Genomic DNA, 18,577 nt, shown 5'->3' with positions numbered 1-18,577 from the left:
ACATAGACACATTTGTTTAGGAACTTGCACTGAAAGTATCATTAAATCCTCATATAAAGATGCCGTGGAAAAATCATTTCTAGCAAACAGTTTTAAGCAAACTTGGGAAATGGTTATTAGTTGCCAACTATATTTTAAACTAACAAACACAAGAAATGTTTTTTAAAATCATTAGGATGGGAGAGATCTAGCAGGGTGGGGTACAGCAGACCATGTTCCTGGCCATAGCAAGGCATTGCAGGCTGAAGGTGTCTTCAGTTTACATGGACATTAAGTGCGGAACCCTGCCCCAGTTCCAGTCTGCCACCACCACGCTTCTCACTGTTTTGTTTTTTTTTTTGGCATGCCCTTAGGATGCCATTGAAGAGAAAATTGCATTAAAAAGGAGAGAATCCCTCAATTATGCTATTTTTTTTTTTCTTGAGATGGGTCTCAGGCCCAAGCACTGCTCTGCGAGACCTTGCTCATTGCCACCACGGTTTGGTGAGTGCCCATTTCGGTGTAAACCACAAAGCTGTACGGAACTTTTGGCACCATGGCAGTCAAGGTGCAAGCTACCTGATGCACAAGCAGATGTTTCTTATACCATATATTTTGTGAGTGGTCAGTCGTGCAGCATTCAAATAATGTGGGTCGTGCTGCTTCAGAAATACATCCATGGTTCCAGTTTCTGCTCTGATGTTTTCCACGTCCATGTGCCCACAGGAAGGAGTGCTCCGGGCTGCATCCCACCTGCTGCCAGATCCCAGGGCCATCTCCCACCATCAGTTCTGCAGGATTTCCCCTGTCTGCCTGCACCAATCCGGCCTGCTGGCAAGAACAGAAATGTGTTGACTCTACCAAATGCAAAACCGATGTTATGGCTATGGGTATACTTGAAATAAATGTGTTAAAGCAGAATTCAGCTGGCATGTTAAAAATGGCATGTATCTATGAAATGAGTACCAAAATGCTATTCAAGTGCAGTCTTTGCTGAGGATGTAGTTTGGAGAGGAAAGGCCTTCGTGGAAAAATGAACTACTGGATAGCAGCTTCACAAGCTGTCATACTTTCCTCATGCCTTGATGGCTGTTGGTGCTGGACACAGAGCCGGGTGGAGCCCATGGCCACACCAGCAGCGAGAGTCAGGGCTGGCATCTGAGTGGTTACCCCACATACAGACAGGCAGCTTCTGCCAGACAGCAGAAGTGAACAAACTGGAAAAGCTAAGTTTGCTGAAGCCTCTCCTGCTTCTACAGGAAATGTTCCTGCTCTCCTTCTTCTGGGTCTTTAATGTGCCAAAGTGATGGATGACGCCTCTGTATGGGCAAACACTCAATGCCAAGTTTATCCCATCTTATGGGGAACCCCATGTATTATTTATTTACCACATATCACTGAAATTCTGAACAGAATACAGACCCCATTTTCCTGTGGCCTTTTTTTGTGGGGCTCCCATTGCTATGCCTGCCAGCCTTGTGAAGAGTAATGAGTACTTCTTTCAGTATGCCTGGGAACTGACACAGTGATATGCACTTTGTATAGGAGGCAGCACTGAGAGACTTAAGGCATAAACTGACAAAAAATTTCAACTACTTTGAAGTGCAGAGTCTATGTAATCTGATTTATTCCCTTTCAACCCACTTGGATATCATTTTATACATGCAAGGCTCTGCTTCTTGCCATCAGCTGCAGCTCTGAGTACTCCCCTTCTGCATATCAAAGCTCGGTGATTCCTACTGAGCACCCAGAAAAGGTCCACCTGAGTAACAGCTGGTAAATTATGGAAAGCTTTATCCACATGATTTCAGGGCCATCACGCTGACTACCCCCACTGGGGCAGCACAGTCTGCAGCCAGGAATACCGTCCTTCTGACAGCCTGCTTACAGCCCACCTATTTCTGCTACCAAGGCAGCACGGCTCCTGCAGGCCCCTTCCCCACTGCCAGGGCCAGAAGCACTGTGTGTGGCTGTAGCCAGAAGCCCTGCAGGAGGAAGGACACCCAGGCCCATTCTTGGAGGCTGCAGTAACGCCTGCTCCAGCAGGACAAACCAATAGGCAGTGCCCATAACTGCAACATGGCCTTCTGTGCACTCACACTTCTAAGTGTGGCACTGGGCTGCGTAAAACCAGAGGGGAAGAAAGGGGAACTGACTGGAGCTCTCAGGCAGTTCCTGATAAAAATGTTTTAAAATAAAGTTACTGTCTAGTTTGCTGTTACTTCTTTCTGAAGAGGCTTCCATGCCAAATTAAAGCTTACTGCACAGTGTTCTTCATCATAACAGGCTGAGAGAGCAGAGGCTCGTCAGCCTGGAGAAGAGAAAGCTCCAGGGGGACCTTATAGCAGCCTTCCAGTACCTGAAAGGGGCCTACATGAAAGCTGGGGAGGGACTTTTTAGAAGGGCAGGAAGCGACAGGATGAGGGGAAATGGTTTTAAGCTGGAAGAGGGCAGATTTAGACTAGATACTAGGAAGAAATTCTTTACTGTGAGGGTTGTGAGACACTGGAACAGGTTGCCAGTGAGGCCGTGGATGCCCCCTCCCTGGCAGCATTCAAGACCAGGCTGGATGCGGCTTTGAGCAACATGGTCTAGAGGGAGGAGTCCCTGCTTGTAGCAGGGGGTTGGAACTAGATGATCTTAAACGTCCCTTCCAACCCAAACTATTCTATGATTCTATGATCATAAATGTCTGCACAGCTTGATTACCAAGGTTTTGATACAAGGCCCATAGGTTTTCTACTATTGTGTAAAAGGGAGTAGTACCAATCATCTCCTGAAGACACTGCTAATTCCACTTATTTATTCAGCCTTCTAATTGTCTTTCTGGTCTCAGTGACTTCTGTTGGATTCAAGCAGCATCCTCTCTGCTGCGTTTCTACTGCCTGGTGAGACTCCAGTGCTTCCGTGATTTATTTCTAGTTAGTCCAGTGAGTTAGCTGAAAGCACCTATCTATCTCACCACCATAAGAAAAGATATTATTTCCTATTTTGAAAATATCAAAGAGGCAACTGTGCAAACAGATTTTGATGTTAGGTCATTATAGTAATGATGTCTGCTGCAAAAGGGCATTGATATGGATGTTGCACCACAGTGAGTAAAGGAAATTTATCTGTTTCTCAAAAGCAATGTTTCCAGAAGATTTGTCAATGGCTTGCTGTGAAAAGCAGATCATGACTCATTGCTGTCCTCCAACAGGGAACATTCTGTTCTTGGGAAAAGGAGAGAAAAACTTTAAAATGTCAAGTATTGTCTGGAGCTGGAACGCAGGAGCACATTAGCACAGAATGAGCAAATGCTACACAAAAGTTCAGGAAGCATTCAAATGTGGGATACAGTTTATCATTCAATACTGAAACACTTTGAGTGTACATGCAGAGGCTTTTCACCAGCAAATTGTTTTTCTTCTTTCGTTTTTCCGTGACATGTTTTTCACCTAACTAACTAATTATTAGCTGGTAATTGGTGCCAGTAGCAAACCCAAAGGAAAAACGTGCTGGGAGGTATGAGCAAACTGGCTGTTCTTTCACGCTGTGCTCTCCTATTTATTCCTCCTTCCTGAAAAACCTGCCACGAGGGGCTACAAACTCTATGAAAACACAGCATTTCTAAGAGTTCTGTCAGGGAATAACAGTCTTCTGCTACTGTCCCACCATAAACCAGGCCTGCACGCCTGGTTTCAGATGGGCACTTGTGCATTCACCGAGCTTGGTTGAAGCACAAACCAGAAGCAGAGGTTTGTGCTCCTCACACTGGCAAGTGTGCACCGTGCAGCACTTACCTACGGGGAGGGCGGAGGCTTCCTCCAGTTTCGCTGAGCATTGAGTGCTATTTGCCATGTTTCAGGTTTCCTGATGGTATCTTTTCCACAGTTTCCAGTGATTGTTTTTCGAATCATTACCTTTAAAACCCTCTCCTTGTTTCAATAAACTTCCTATGTGCACAGAAGGCCTCATTTCAGTGCACCCAAGAAGCACTAATGCTTGGCTCTTAATGTAGTAGATCACCATTACCAGGAAACTTGAATGATCAGCATTACACAGACTGCTAAGTGGTTACTGTTTTTCCTATTCCACTGTCAGTTTAGCATTTTATTTCTCTCCAGTGTAGCTACAAGTACACAGCATGTGTTACCCCAGAGCTCCCCCAAGCACCCGCCACAGGAAAGAGCTCCATGGAATCGTGCACAAGTAACAAAGAGGACACAGCTGGCGTACCCTGCCACCCCAGCACCTGCCTTCTGAAACAGTCTCAGTGGGGAAAACACACACAGGGAAAAGAAAGAATTTTTAGAGGGATTTTAAGATCTGATCCTAGAATACTACCACTGTGCTCAGCTGCTCTTTCATTAGCTTTGAGTCATGATACCACAAGCGTGCCATGTACGAGTTTCTACATGAGCAAGGTATCTAATCAGACTTGAGGACAAAGTCTTTTTACTTAAGTTTAGTAAAAGCCTTTAATAAATACTTTCCTCTTCCAGGTTTTATCTAAAGACAATGCCATTATAACTAGCCCTTTAATCTAAAAGCCACCTGCATTAAATGCCACATGCTATCCAGCAGCAGAGGTGGTAAGGAATGCAGGTGTTCAGAGAGCAGGAAAAGCAAGTCTGCTGCAGTATCAAATGGATGCTGCTGCATTTCTAAATTCAGCTCCCTGCTAGCATTCTTCCTCTTCTTGTCACACCCCTATAAAAGAAGCAGCTTGCACTCATCAGTTTTCCACATGAGAGAGTTCCTGCTCAGCTGACTTTAGCAGCAGCCACATTTTAATCTTTCCATGAAATACAGTCTTCTTGGCAGGAAGTCCAGGTCTGCAACAACTTATTCAAGGAATTCACAGAATAAATAACACCATCCCTCACTTTTCCTAGGGCACTGCCAGCAGAAATCTCACATCTGATGCTAGATCTAGGAAGATGTATCTCTCAGGGAAACCAGATGTTTGTGAAGGAAGAACAAATGAATGCTGACTGCTCTTAAGATTTTGGCATGCGTGAGGAACTAAAACTGCTCTCCTAGCAGAGTTTTGATGAGCAGGGAGCAGCTGAAGGCCTCACTGTTCCCCATGCAAAACATTACCTGTACTTTTGGCAGCTTTATGGTTTTGTGACACCTTAGAGCTGTGGGCTGACATATAAGTTTAAGCTGTAAAAATCAGAGCTTGCAGCTTCTCATGAAAAACAAAAAACAGTTTTATAACAGGAAGACATCAGCTTATTTGCCTTTCTACAGGGAAGACAGAATTTACGTTGTTTAGATTACACTGATCCCAAAACACCTCTACATGGTAGGAATGAGTCAAATGAGAACTAACAAAAAGGTCATTATAGTGAAACATGTTGTGTCCTGAGAGGGTAACAGTAAAGGTGGGCCTTGTAATCATTTTACTAATAGAAACTGAACTTCAAAGGCATGAGAACTTGTGCTTTTACTAGGTTGTGAAAGTACTGGTAATCGAATGCTTACTTCTCAGTGTTCACTTAAATTAACACTGGACACCTACATTGTTCTTGAACGTACACAGTAGGAGAACATGTGCTTTTACTAGGTTGTGCCTAAATTTTATTAACAGAGCGATTGCTTGTTAATGCCCATGTAAACTAATAACTGTACACCTGCAGTATTCTTCACACAGCAAAGTGGATTTGGCTGAGGAACTTGGAGCTATTCAAACTTTGTCAGTCCGCCATGTGTGCTCCAAACTGTTTGTCAATGAAATGCCACGAGACTGCTTAAGTATCTTCTAACTTGGTCTGAAGCGTCCAGCAAGGTGAAGGCCGTTGTTCTGGCTTTGCACCATTTGGTTCAACGCAATGATCTTCTGTTAGCTCCGACTGATGTCTATCATCTGCTGACTCTTGGTCTTTGCAGGCGGAAGGTGGCATTTGCACAGCAGACATGACACCTCTCACACAGGCATTTATTTCTTCTTCAGCAGCAGGATCCTGCTGGTCTGCATGATATGATCTCTCAGATAAGCCAATGTAGTCATGGTCAACAACTATTGCACCTTGTAAGTAGTAGCGGTTGTCTGCAAAATAGAAAGTACACATTAATGCAGATCCTTCTAGTTTATTGAAAGCCATACTGAAGATGATAGTGAGCTGCCATCTAGACTACTGGAGTGACAGCAGTCTGATAATGTGGATTTCCTGATTTTACTATACAATAAATGTCTGGTTGCATCTCATACATCCATGAAACAATGCTCACGATGCTTCATGTTTTTTTTGTTTTTTTTTTTATTTGTCATAGACCAGCTTGAGGACTGTCATAGTCACCCACCAAGCTAGTAACTTAAACCAATAGGCATGCACTTTCTTCTACTTTGTGCACCAACATACACAGAAATGTGGCATCTCCAAATTCTTGCTGGGAAACTGCTATGCAGCACCATAGTTTTTTTGGGGGTTTTTTTGTTTTTTTTTTAAGAAAATAAAATAGAAATAAAATTCTATAAAACTGTCTTATGACAACAGCATTGATTACTATTACATAGTACTACTGAACTTTTCTATACACTTACTGTTTGATTTTTCCAAGGGAGTTAAAATAAAATGAAAACAGTCTGACCAGCCAAATTAAATGCATGTCAGCATGAGATTTATAATTTTGTCCTGGAAGACAGTGTTAGGGCCTATCTTCTTGCTCATCTGAGTACCATACTGGGGAAAGATGTTTTCTAGAGGCTATGAATTCATTCACGAGTTATAATTCTCAACAGATGTGTCCTCAGTCTGTCTATGTACATTCCTGAATCACATGAGCATTGGAACTACATGGATTCTCTCGAGTTTAGTACTTAAACTAAACTAATTCATGCATGAGAAAGTGTTGCTTCAAACACATGGACACACGTGTACACAGGGTGCTCTGCAACCTCTGCTGGGCCATTCAAATACCTGGTAGCAAGCAACCCAGGTTCGCATAGACTTTTACTTTGTGATCCCTCTGCCAAGAGTATATACCAGTGCACTGACTCAGGATTTTTCTTTAGACCAAGAGTGTTACAGAAGGTTAGTAAAATGCCTCACTTCTACTTGCCCTTTCTTAAGTGCATACAACTTTAAAATTGTATAAAGGATAAGCACTCAGTTTGTCTTCCCCAATTAAAAAGCCCAAACCCACACTTCTAGTGCAATACACTGAAGATAACCTACTCTAAACTTCTGAAGTGTAAGCAAAATCTTTAGCGGTACTAACAGGTCGCAAATACCTCACCTAAGGTGCACTTTTCCCAAATTCATTTCAGAGACACAGCCACAAATACTTTGTCCCCACTCAAGGTTCTGCAAAGGGACAGCTATCAGACTGTCACACCAGAGCCAGAGGAATAGTAAGTTAGTTGCTAACAAAGAACAGTCCTTTGTTAAAAAAGATACATGTGTCTTTAAGGATGAAAAAGCTGTAATTCACTGCCAGGTTTCACTACCCTTATTCTAATGAAGTAAAAGCTTCCTTTCCTGACTTCTGTTAGGCCGTTTAGTAGAGGCTGTCTATTACTTTGGACAAATGTCGTTTACTTCTCTCCACAGTGTAAATATGTATGAATATAAAAATATAATTTTAGAATTTATACATATTCATAACCCACTGATTTTTTTTTTTTCCCCTCGTGTCAGACAACAAATCTTCAGTCACTTCCTGGGATAGGGAAGAAACCCTCCCTTTACTTTCTGTTTCTGCAATATTTGTTGGTAAGCCTGCCAGACTAATCCTATCAGGACGACTGCACTTCACTTTCCAGACTGAGATACAATTTACCCAAGCCGTTGCAGCTGCTGCAGAGGACCTGCCTACAGGATAGGCATGTGACTTCACCCCTCAGCTCAGCAGTTCAGCCAAGAGCTGGAAGCCACAGAGTCATGGTCCTACAGTGACAGCACCATCCGAGGGAGGCTACGTGATGCTGCAGTCCTGGTTACACAAGCTGCAGCAGAGGCTGACAAATGGCCCTGATACCAGGTTCTCATGTGAAACTCCAGAATGACTTTCAGCTTTGTAAACCCTCATTTTTATGTGATGGAAGAGATGGCCATCTCAACATAATTTATGCATTTTAAAGAACTCAACCGCCCATGCTGAGAAGGTAGAAATCCCTCCACTGTTCAAGAATCCTGAACAACAGTTCTGTGACAGAAGAATTCCCAGTGTTTGGATGACCTTTCACTACAGATGCCTGAAGTGACCCACCGACAGCATCAGCAAAACATAAACGGCTGGTGTTTTTTACTAATACAGCACCACTGTAAAAGGGGGCACTCAATGTGCAAGAGAAAGAGTGGCAGCTGATTACCTAAGTGTTTGGGAATTTACTTCTTCATGACTGCAGTTTAAAACAAACTCTCCACAGACCAGATTTTTGATGTAGGACAGGCTTCTTCATCTAAACATCTACCATCTGCACTAGTCAGAGTAAGCACAAACAAACAAACATTTCCATTGCACAAAGAAGATTAGTGTGGATCCTGTCTGTATCAAAACAAGAACACAGAAGATGCTCTATGAATACCGTTCAGCCTAATTATACTTCTAGGATGTTTCTGTCAGCCAGCATGAACAGGGCCAAACCACATAGTAGAAGCAGTTTCAATAGAATTGTTTTTAAAAAAAGACTTTAAACATGATTATTAACTCTGTTCTATGCTCTGCATAGGTTTGAAGCCATGAACACTCACCATTCCCATTGATAACACCTGCAATGATTACCCCACTACCTACTGTTGGTTTCATTCATCCCGATGACTGAATGATACTTTTTCATCGTGATAACCTCACCTAACGCCCATGCATGGCAGGACAAGTTAAAAATATATATACCTATATAAAATACACATATACACACACACACACCTTTTTCATTGGACCCTCTCATGTATGGCCTGAGGTGAGACATCTTGATGGGCCTTTTCAGTCTGGAGCCTGTGGCATCTCTTAATATTGCACAGCCATTTTCTGTGATATAATCTATAATACAAGGACCAACCCATTCTGACTGGAAACGACCATCTTTCCACCAATTTTTTCTTTGTCTGAGGACTTCATGACCAACTTTGAGTCGAAGAGTATTTAATTTCTTTGGCTTCCTTTTGACAGTGATTTTATTTCTGGGTTTCTGTTCACCTGAAGTGGTTTTCTCCACCTGCAATAGACATATATGTGACTTACATTTTCTTTATCCAGAAATAATCAAGTGTTTTCCTAACATTGGTTAATTATGCAGAAGTTTAACATTAAATGTCTTTGGATGTCATAATGTCACGATGCGTAGAGCTGGAGAGTTCTGAAGAAATGTATTTTATCTTCAAGTCCTAGATCAATAGTCCATAGGCAATATTTTTCAGTTTCCATGCATATGCAGTCCTGTAAGTCAAGCACGAATCTCCTGGAAACATATTGCTTTTCTTATTTACTCCTTCCACATACACTGGAACCTATGGATATGGATTGGAAGCTGAAGAAAAAACAAAAAATGCATAGCTCCAAAGGTTGGTTATATTTAAATCTCTCTATCTTATGTCTCTTGTCTCTTCAGTCTCCTTTCTAGTAGTTTGAAGTTATAACATTTACCTGGCCATCCAAGGTTCTCTCTTCTTCAAGTGCTTGACTAGCTCCTCTAGTTGCCTCAAATATTTTTGCAAACATATTGTCTTCTCCTTCCACACACATGCTCATTGGTTCAATAACATATGGGTTACGATTAAACATTTGGAAATATGGGGTGTTTTGATCAGGCACCTATTTATTTAGGGAGCAAAAAGCAAACCAATTTAGCATACAGTTTTGCAAATATTCTGTGGGACTTCAGTCAAAAGAGGAAGAACCTTTACTTACCAAATTAGTCAAATTGAAAGCATAGGCAATAGCAGACAAATGTTCATCCCAATCGTTTGGATGATCTGTGCAGTATTTGTTAAGGAAAGCTTTGACTGTCTTGCATGTTCTTTCATTTACTTCATTGGTTTGAGGATAAGACAATACTATTTGTTTCATTCCAAATAGTGCAAATAGTTCTTTGTTTATCTTAGAAAGAAAAACAATTATTAGAAAGAAAGACAATTATTAAAATTTTACATTTTCTGTATCATGCAGTTCACGTAAACATACTCAGTAGTTCACTGCCTATTTTGTTGGTGAGGTGGCAACTGAGCAAAAGCCTTCGATACAAAGATTGCTCTGACATGGGAGTAAATGCATATGAAGCAAAGGTGTGTTACTGAATTCCTCCATGTAGAAAAGAATGGCACCCACTGACATTCATCAGCACTTCCTGAACATTTATGGGGACCAAACAGTGGATGTGAGCATAGTGAGGTGGTGCATTTCAGCAGTGGTGACAGTGGGTCACCTCCATTGGCACAGCTTTTGATGAGCACAATATGCAGGCCCTTGTTCCTAGCTTGCAAAAATGCGTAGTCAGTGGTGCTATGTTGAAAAAGAGTGTTTTGTAATTCAGAAGTTGCTCTATCAAATAAATGCTCTATTAAAGAGACTTCCAGCTCATTGTACTGGTGTCATTTCCATGGAAATAAATACGAGGCATTACTTTTGGAGCAACCTACTCCTACATAACAGTCCAGACCGAGGATTGAGAGCTAAAGGAATCAGTATGGCTTTGGATACAGTAATCGATGGTTTCTAAATGTACTTCCGCCAATAACTCAGTTTACTATTTTCTCCATATCAAAGCCTCATGATTTCATGATTTCTGAGAGGATTAAACAAAGTTCTTCATGATCATTAGATCTAAGGGTATTTTGACACTGGTCTATCTGATATGTTGGGCAATATGAAATACTGGATAGATGAAGTACAGCAGAATGTTGGTGTGTAAAATCTTGTGACAGTCCAACTAAATGATGAAATATGTAGTATGACTATTAAGAAGTCATTTCGCTTTGTTCTTTATCCAAAGAAAGCATCTCCAGAAAAAAAAAAGTTGCATAATGCTACAATTGTGAATAATTAGTCATTTTCTGTATTTTTTTTTTAATTAAAGAGAATAAACATTCAAGATTTACATTGCTTTCTTTCCCTCAGTAATGGCCTAAAATGCAAATTTACTATGGAGAAAAATGTATTTTTTCTTGAAAAAAATCATTTATGTAAAGACTTACCTGATGAACAAGCTCCTTCCCTTGGTCAATAGGCATTTTTTGAGGTGGTCCGTACAAGAAAAACACACTGATGATTCCCTTAGCAATTTCAGCTGCTGAAGTATCATGCAGAGGCAAGATAACAGTCCATTTTGTGAACAAATCTATCATGATCATGACATACTTGTGGCTTCTTTTGGTAGCTCTAAAAGGTCCCATTAAGGCTACAGTGACTGCTGTCCAGGGGTCTTCTGCTTTGATAGGGTATGGTTTGAGTGTGGTGGTGGTCATACTCTTTGCCACTTGGCACTGCTGACATGCATACACCTAGAGAAGAAACAAGGGAAGATGCCGTCAATAAAAAGTGATGGTGAAGATTTACAACAATGAAATACCATAAATCCCAATTATTCCTCTAAGTGAGGTCAGATCGGGTCACATGAAATAAACTTATTTTGTCATCTTTCTTATGATTTGTTACCCTTAGATTTTTCAGCCCTAGGATAAAAAAATAAAACAAAACCAAATGATAGTGAAGGCCAGCGGAAGGATGTGCGCAGCAGTTCAGAGCTGAACTCCCCTCATCTCGAAAGCACTGTGCTATTTCAGGAGGAGAGTATCAAATTCAAAATTCATTCCCATCTGTAAATACTAAAGGAAGCATGAAGCACCTAAGCTTGAAAGAAAAAAAATCCAATCATCTCCCTTTTGCTTCTGTTGCATATGATGCACCCGGTAAACAATGGGAGTGAGCAAGATCTGCCATGTACAACATGGATCAGCTTTATCTACAGGACAGAACTCCTTTTCCAGGTCTGAAGTGAAAGCAAAGACTCATTTTCAGTTCATGTTACAGTTGCACTAAGTACTCAGGCGATGCAGCAAGATGATAGCAGCAATAACTTGGCCGCAAAGAACAACATTTACATACAGTTTGCTCAAGGATCAGATTCTGCCCAGGGATTACGTCAGTGTATCTTTGGGTGAAGGATGAGAAGGAATGTACCAAAGTAGTGATTTGTTCAACTGCTTCCCCAACACACTTAGTTCGAAGGCAGAGGCCTGTTCTCGTCTGCCAGCAGTTACTCTGGCCAGCTGTACTCCCTGGATATGGTACGCTGCAGCCTTACAAAGATATGTAAGAGGGTATTCCAGAGAAGTGCCTCTTAAAGACCATATGTGCCCTGTATACTGAAAGAAATCATGGCTCCCTACCAGTAGCTAACATATGGCTACATGCAAGCTACACAGTTGAGATGAAAAATAAAAAAGTAACACTATGCTTTGACATAAAGGCTGCTTAAAGTTTGATTGTAAGCTTCTGTTTCCTCATCATGAAGCAACGATGATTGCTGTATCAGTCATATGGTTACAAAATGTTTGCAGCAAAGACTACATTAAAAAGGTATCCTGTAGCTATGAGACCATACCCACTGTTTAACATCATTTGTTACAGAAGTCCAATAGTAATTAGATTCCACCAAAGTCAGTGTCCTTGATATGCCGTGATGAGTGCCTGCAGCATTTTCATGGCATTTCTGAAGCACCTTTTTCTTTTCTTCATCTGAAACAATCACGAGGCGCATTTGTTTTCTGTCTTTTCCAACATAGAACAATTTATTTTCTGAAAAGAGAAAAATACCAGCAATTTACAAGCAAGAACTTTGCCTTCTGTAGTTTAGGAAACTGTCCAACTACTGGGCATAATTCAGTACAGAATTTATTAAATCAACTTCATATTACCTTTGTGCAAAAGTAGATTTGTTGTGGGTAGTTTATTCTTTTTTTTTTTTTTTTTTGCTCATTTGTTTGATCTAAAAAGACTTTCATTATTTTCTCCTAAGAACAAATTGTTCACCAACATTTATCTATTTGAAGTGTTAATAGGGCAGGTTAGAATGCAAACTGTCCCCACAGGACTCCAACATTAATGCAAGCTAGTGCTGGGGGTGTGAAAGGGACGTAGGCTGTATCATGAGGTGTACTGAGTGCTTGCCAAGCAACCACACAGTGTGATCTGTGGCTTTAACTCCTTCCTGTCTTCTCTCTACAAAAGCTGGGTGGGTTTGATGTGACTGAGAGCACAAAGCAGACTGCAAAGCCTCACTACTTCAAGTTGTCTTCCCAGGGATACAACAAAGCTTGCGTAGGTCAGGAGGCTGTAAGATGACAGAGCAAAGTCCTGTTGCCCAGTCACAAACAAAGCACTCCAACCAACCCAAACCTTCCTTATCAACAGCCACAGAGCAGGACTTCTGTTGTCCTATGAACAACATGTTGCAAAAGATAGAAAGTTCCCCAGTACCTAAAATGATGTTTGTCTTTCAGACAGATACATAAAACCTTCGAGCAAGTACTAGAGAAGACTGAGTTTCTGTAAACATTCTGTCATATATTAACAAGCGATTGGCAGGCTGTTTGTTCATGGAGGATGTACGTTAAAATCATAGTATGCTGCAGAGCAAGATACCACTCTCAATGCTTGTATCAATCAGTGAATCTTCACCTAAAAATCAAATTCTCAGACCGTTTGAAAGAACATGTTTACCTTTGAAAACAAATTTTTTGGCTGCTCTTCTGATTCCACTTCTTTCACTTGATAGCGTTGTAGGATGGTACTCCCCCGTTCTCTTGTAGTATGCAATTTGTTTCAGGTGGAGTCCACCATTTTTCCCACTACGGACCATTGCAACCTGCTGAAAATGCACAGCATTTGTTAGATGGAGCAGCTGTCAAAGCAGCACATCTTCATTCATTTAACTCATTAGATTACTGTAGTTTAGGCAGAGGTATCCCAATGAAGTAGCAAAATCACTTATCTAATTGAGCTCTCAAAAGCAGCTATATTTTAATACTGCAAATTGCTTCAAGTGCTGTTAAGCTTTGTACACCTGAGGGCCTTTTAATGCCATTTACTGCATGTTATCATAGAATAATAAAATTCTTAGAGTTGGAAGGGACCTCTGAGGGCCATCTAGTCCAACTCCCCTGCAATGAACAGGGACACCACAGCTAGATCAGGCTGCCCAGGGCCTTATCCAGCCTTGCCTTGAAAGTCTCCAGGGACAGGGCATCAACCACAACACTAGGCAACCTGTTCCAGTGCCTCACCACCCTCACTGTAAAGGACTTTTTCCTTATATCTAACCTAAGTCTACCCTCCCTGAGCTTCAAGCCATTTCCCCTTGTTCTATTGTCACAGTCCTGTAGCTCCCCTATAGGCACTGAAAGGCTGCTATCAGGTCACAGAATCACAGAATTGTAGGGTCTGGAAGAGACCTCTAGAGATCGAGACCAACCCCCCTGCAAAGCAGGCTCCCTACAGCAGGCTGCACAGGTAGGAATCCAGGTCACCTCGCAGCCTTCTCTTCTCCAGGCTGAACAGCTCCAGCTCTCTCAGACTGTCCTCATAGGAGAGCTGTTCCATTCCTTCACAAGCACAGGCAGTAATGAACTCTACTTGACACACCACTTTGTCATACACAACATTGGTTTTGTCAACATACATTTTAAAATTTCTAAACAATAGCATCTTCCATTATATTCATTGGAGAATGACACGTGAAGTTAAACCAGAAAAACTGCTTGTCTTATTTTTAAACATTTGGATAGCTCTCACACGCAGGTGTGCTGCAGACTAGATGTGACCAAACAGTCACCCTGATCTGAAAAAAACACAGACAAATGGGAAAAAAACCCAACTTCCCAGATAGAGACTGACACATTTATTTTCTTCATTAATTCATTTGACAACCGGATTCTGAAGCACCAAGTGAGACTCTGCCTGTAAGTTAATAATTAATTCCCTGACATAGGCTGACTTCTCTGATCACATTAATAAGCTAAAATGTCATTAGTAAAATGCGTCATTGGCGCAGGAAAAGCTTAGGTGTACCATGAATAGCCTAAAAATAATTACCAATTAATGATGAGCAGAAATATTCGCACAGGCTCAATGTGATTTCTATGACTTATTTTTTCAGATCTGCTCCTGCAATAATGAGCATTTAGATGGAATAGCTCTTTGATCCTGCTCTAATTGACTTCTACAGAGCAGGATCAGGTTTAGAGCCTGCCATGTTGTAGTTTTTAATGAAGGCTGGTTATCCACAGCATTAACTAAATTTCTTCCTTATCTTTCTGGCAACACAAGACTAGACAATGTGACAACACACAGCCTGCTAAAAGGAATAATCAGTTTGTCTGCCATATCTGCTAAGTGGCACGTAATTATTTAAAAATGACAGTATCCAGCCATTCCAGAATCCTTCACCTCATTACATGCTGATGTTATTTGAAAGCATAATGTGTAAGCTAGGATATTTAGCTTCCAATTTCTAGATTCTCACCTGCCTTGCTATATTTAGGGTGGGAAAGAGGTAAAGAGCTCCACTGTGATTACACCTGGTTTTAATCACTGTTTCCCTGAGAAAGTGAAATGCTGTATGCTATTTACAGAATATCATTTTCCCTGTATGTAGCTTGGCTGTGTTATCAACATCAAATGCATGTCAGGAACTTCTCATTCAACCACTGACAAGACCTTTGACCCACTAAATATTTCAGTTTGCATAACCTCAATCTGGTTTGCACAAACAGCCAAGCCTGTCATCACTGAACGTCACAATTTCAAAGCAAAATTCTCATAATTGAGAGAATTTGCACAAGTAAACAACTGCTCCTATCAGGAAAGAGAGCATTTCAGAAAAGGAAGGAGTGAATCCAGAACACAGTACTGTTTCTAGCTATCTTGGCTGGCACAGCAGTTTCTTGGAAATTTATATCTGATAGTACAAGCCAAAGCAGCTGAGCTGGTAAATTGGATAACAGCATGAAGTAAGGTGAGGCTACCATGATAAAGGTATTGTTTCTGCTTTTTTAAAGCAGTCCATTAACTAGCATATCTGATAGTAAGAGATTACTGGTAAAGAGCAGTTAAAATATTCCATCTGCTAGGCATATGCATTCAATTTGCATTCACTTATGGCTTCCCTGAAGACCAGCCCGAAGTTACAAGAGTGTGCCTGGAAGTCGCAAGTGGCTGGGCATGATTTCTGACGTAACCTCAGGGACAATGGTCCATTTTGGATTGACACAGATTTTCATACACTGCATGAAAAGACGTTCCAGAACAATCTTTATTCTTTCACCAGCTTTTGCTCATCACACATGTCTTGCCTGAGACAGTGAAAGCTCCCTATGTAATACATGGTCATAGGTTCTAGTAAAAATAAAGTTGCATAGCGGACCTATCTGACAAGCCATGCAGCTTATACTTCAGCTGAACTTCATTCCTGCAATGTCAGTTTCTGTTATAGAAGTTTGGCAGAGTGCACATAATCTGATGAAGAAAGAACACATTATGTAGCTTATGTAGCATCCACATACATTTAGAGTACTGCATGAAATCCTGAGCCAGCAAATCTAAGTGCTTCAGCAGGCTGCTGGACTACTGCCTGAAAGGAAAGCATTAAGTGAGTTTCCTTCCGGCATATGTAGCTTGCTATGTCCCCACTCATTTCTAGGTCTGTGTATTTGGTCTAATCTTAAAAAAAAAGAAAAAGAAAAAGCTGAAAATAATAAGTTACATAATCTTCTGTTTCGGTTATTTTAGAACAAACCATTACCACAGATAATTCACAGCTACCTCTATCAGTGTTCATACCATAGCTAGTACTCTAAGCAAATGAATTAACTATACAGTGAGTCATCAGTCCCCAGTACTTTGAAGTAGGGAAGGAATGTATAGTTTTACAGTGAAGATGAGGCTGACACTTCCCTATCAGCAGGGCTGCTCTCACGTTAGCATCTTCGCTGAAGCAGCCGTGGCTATTAATACTTCACTATTTTGCCATTTAATGCCCATTTTCCATCCCCACACAAACTGCAATAAGATTCTGAGATCCTGTGAATGAAATGTTTTGTCGGGAACATTTTTGTTACTTTTCCCCCCTTTTCAAAGAATCACAGGATTGTAGGGACTGCAAGGGACCTCTGGAGATCACCTAGTCCAACCAACTGCTAAAGCAGGTTCCCTACAGTAGGTTGTACAGGAAAGCATCCAGGCTGGTTTTGAATACCTTCAGAGAAGGAGACTGCACAGCTTCTCTGGGCAGCCTGTTCCAGTGCTCTGAACCCTCACAGCAAAGAAGTTCTTCCTCATATCTGTACGGAACTTCCTCTGCTGCTGTGTGTGCTCATTGCTTCTTGTCCTGTCACTGCACTCCACTGAAAAGAGCCCAGCACCATTCACTTGACTCTGCACTTGAGATATTTATAAGCATTGATAAGATCTTCTCTCAGTTTTGTCCAGACTGAACAGCCTCTGATCTCTCAGTCTTTCCTCAGAAGGGAGATGCTCCAGGTCCCTCATCATCTGGCCCTCTGCTGGACTCTCTCCAGAAGTTCCCTCTCTTTCTTGAAAGAAGGAGCCTAGAACTGGACACAGTAGTCTAAAGGCGGCCTCACCAAGGCAGAGCAGAGGGAAGGATCACCTCCCTCGACCTGCTGGCCACACTCTTTGTAGTACACCCAGGATACCATTGGCCTTCTTGGCCACAACAGCATACTGCCAGCTCATGGCCAACCGGGATCCCTAAATCCTCTGCAGAGCTCTCTTCCAGCAGGTCAGCCCCTAATCCGTACTGATGTGTGCCCACACAACCCTAACTCAAAGTTAGTTTCACTCTAACCACAGAGTACTTCCCAGAAGAAGGAATTCCCCGGATAGCCTTGCATGCGCTCTTCAGAATCAAAGCCCTCCCTGCGTGGCGACAGACTTATGCTTCCTCAGGGCATGCTCACTCTTACGCCCCGAAGAACGTTTCAAACGGGGAAGGAGCAGCTCCCCCCCCCCACACACACACACACGCTGGGACTACAGCTCCCATGGTGCACTGCGCCGCTCCCGGCGGCCAACGGCGGCAGCGCAGACCACGCAGGGCACGCCGGGAGCGCCGAGCAGTCGCTACTCGCCGAGCGGCTCCACCTGACGAGACCCACGCATGCGTGAAGCAAAGCCGACGCGATCTTTTTCCTCCCCCTGTCCCGCTCCCTGCTATTGATTCCCAAGCCCTCGTCCGGGATCCGCCGCGGGGTCACTGTCGCGTTGGACGCTGCGTAGAGCCGTAGGTACGCACCTGCTCCAGCAGAGGTACGGGCACACCCGCAACCTTTCCCCGATCGCTTAGCAGCGGCGCCGCCGGCCCTCCGCGCTCGGGACTTATGTGGCGCCCCCGGAAGTGCGGCGGGCAGGGTGGGGGCGGGGGCGGGCCGCCGCGGGAGGCGGGACGGCGGCAGCGCTTCAATGGGACGCGGGGTGCGGGCGGCGCCGCGGGCAGGTGAGGCGGCGGTTGCTAAGTGCCGGCCGGCAGGGATTCGTTGGTCAGCGGTTCTCGCCGGGACCTTGTGGGGCCGGGGCGGACGGTGACGGGAGGGATCGGGGCCCGTTCTTTGTGCTGGGCGCGGCTCTGCGGAGCGCGGTGAGTCCGCCTCAG

At 42.7% G+C, this 18,577-nt stretch overlaps 2 protein-coding genes across 29 annotated transcripts in view; one reads left to right on the top strand and one right to left on the bottom strand.

Moving 5' to 3' along the window:
• Positions 4,919-18,346, bottom strand: GIN1 (gypsy retrotransposon integrase 1). 2 transcript variants are annotated; one of them, XM_021380196.1, is made up of 8 exons: positions 18,221-18,346; positions 13,630-13,774; positions 12,512-12,705; positions 11,103-11,408; positions 9,820-10,008; positions 9,556-9,723; positions 8,839-9,127; positions 4,919-6,016 (listed from the first exon to the last, which is right to left on the bottom strand). In XM_021380196.1, the coding sequence occupies exons 2-8, from the start codon at positions 13,766-13,768 to the stop codon at positions 5,718-5,720; spliced, it is 1,584 nt and encodes a 527-aa protein (XP_021235871.1). In that variant the 5' UTR covers positions 13,769-13,774; positions 18,221-18,346; the 3' UTR covers positions 4,919-5,717. The 2 variants fall into 2 exon arrangements, with proteins under 2 accessions (XP_021235871.1, XP_021235869.1); XM_021380194.1 differs by having other exon boundaries at positions 13,630-13,777; positions 18,221-18,343.
• Positions 17,988-18,577, top strand: part of PPIP5K2 (diphosphoinositol pentakisphosphate kinase 2) — a 54,603-nt gene continuing 54,013 nt past the window's right edge. For 12 of the 27 annotated variants that reach the window (XR_002433291.1, XR_002433290.1, XR_002433287.1 and 9 more), the window contains exon 1: positions 17,989-18,234. The gene's annotated coding sequence lies outside the window, so the exon portion shown is untranslated. The other 15 variants (XM_021380185.1, XM_021380179.1, XM_021380177.1 and 12 more) reach the window with 5 other exon arrangements.

Source organism: Numida meleagris, chromosome Z (assembly GCF_002078875.1).
Source record: "Numida meleagris isolate 19003 breed g44 Domestic line chromosome Z, NumMel1.0, whole genome shotgun sequence".
Lineage (NCBI taxonomy): Eukaryota > Metazoa > Chordata > Aves > Galliformes > Numididae > Numida > Numida meleagris.
The sequence above is the reverse complement of the archived record's forward strand: the minus strand, read 5'-3'. Positions and strand labels throughout refer to the sequence as shown.

Excerpts from the sequence above, each read along its gene's own strand:
- GIN1 (XM_021380196.1), bottom strand. The coding sequence starts at position 13,768 with ATGGTCCGTAGTGGGAAAAATGGTGGACTCCACCTGAAACAAATTGCA. Across the intron at positions 9,128-9,555 it reads AGAGAACCTTGGATGGCCAG|GTGGAGAAAACCACTTCAGG; the intron begins GTAAATGTTATA and ends TGTCTATTGCAG. Across the intron at positions 6,017-8,838 it reads GAGAGGGTCCAATGAAAAAG|ACAACCGCTACTACTTACAA; the intron begins GTGTGTGTGTGT and ends TCTATTTTGCAG.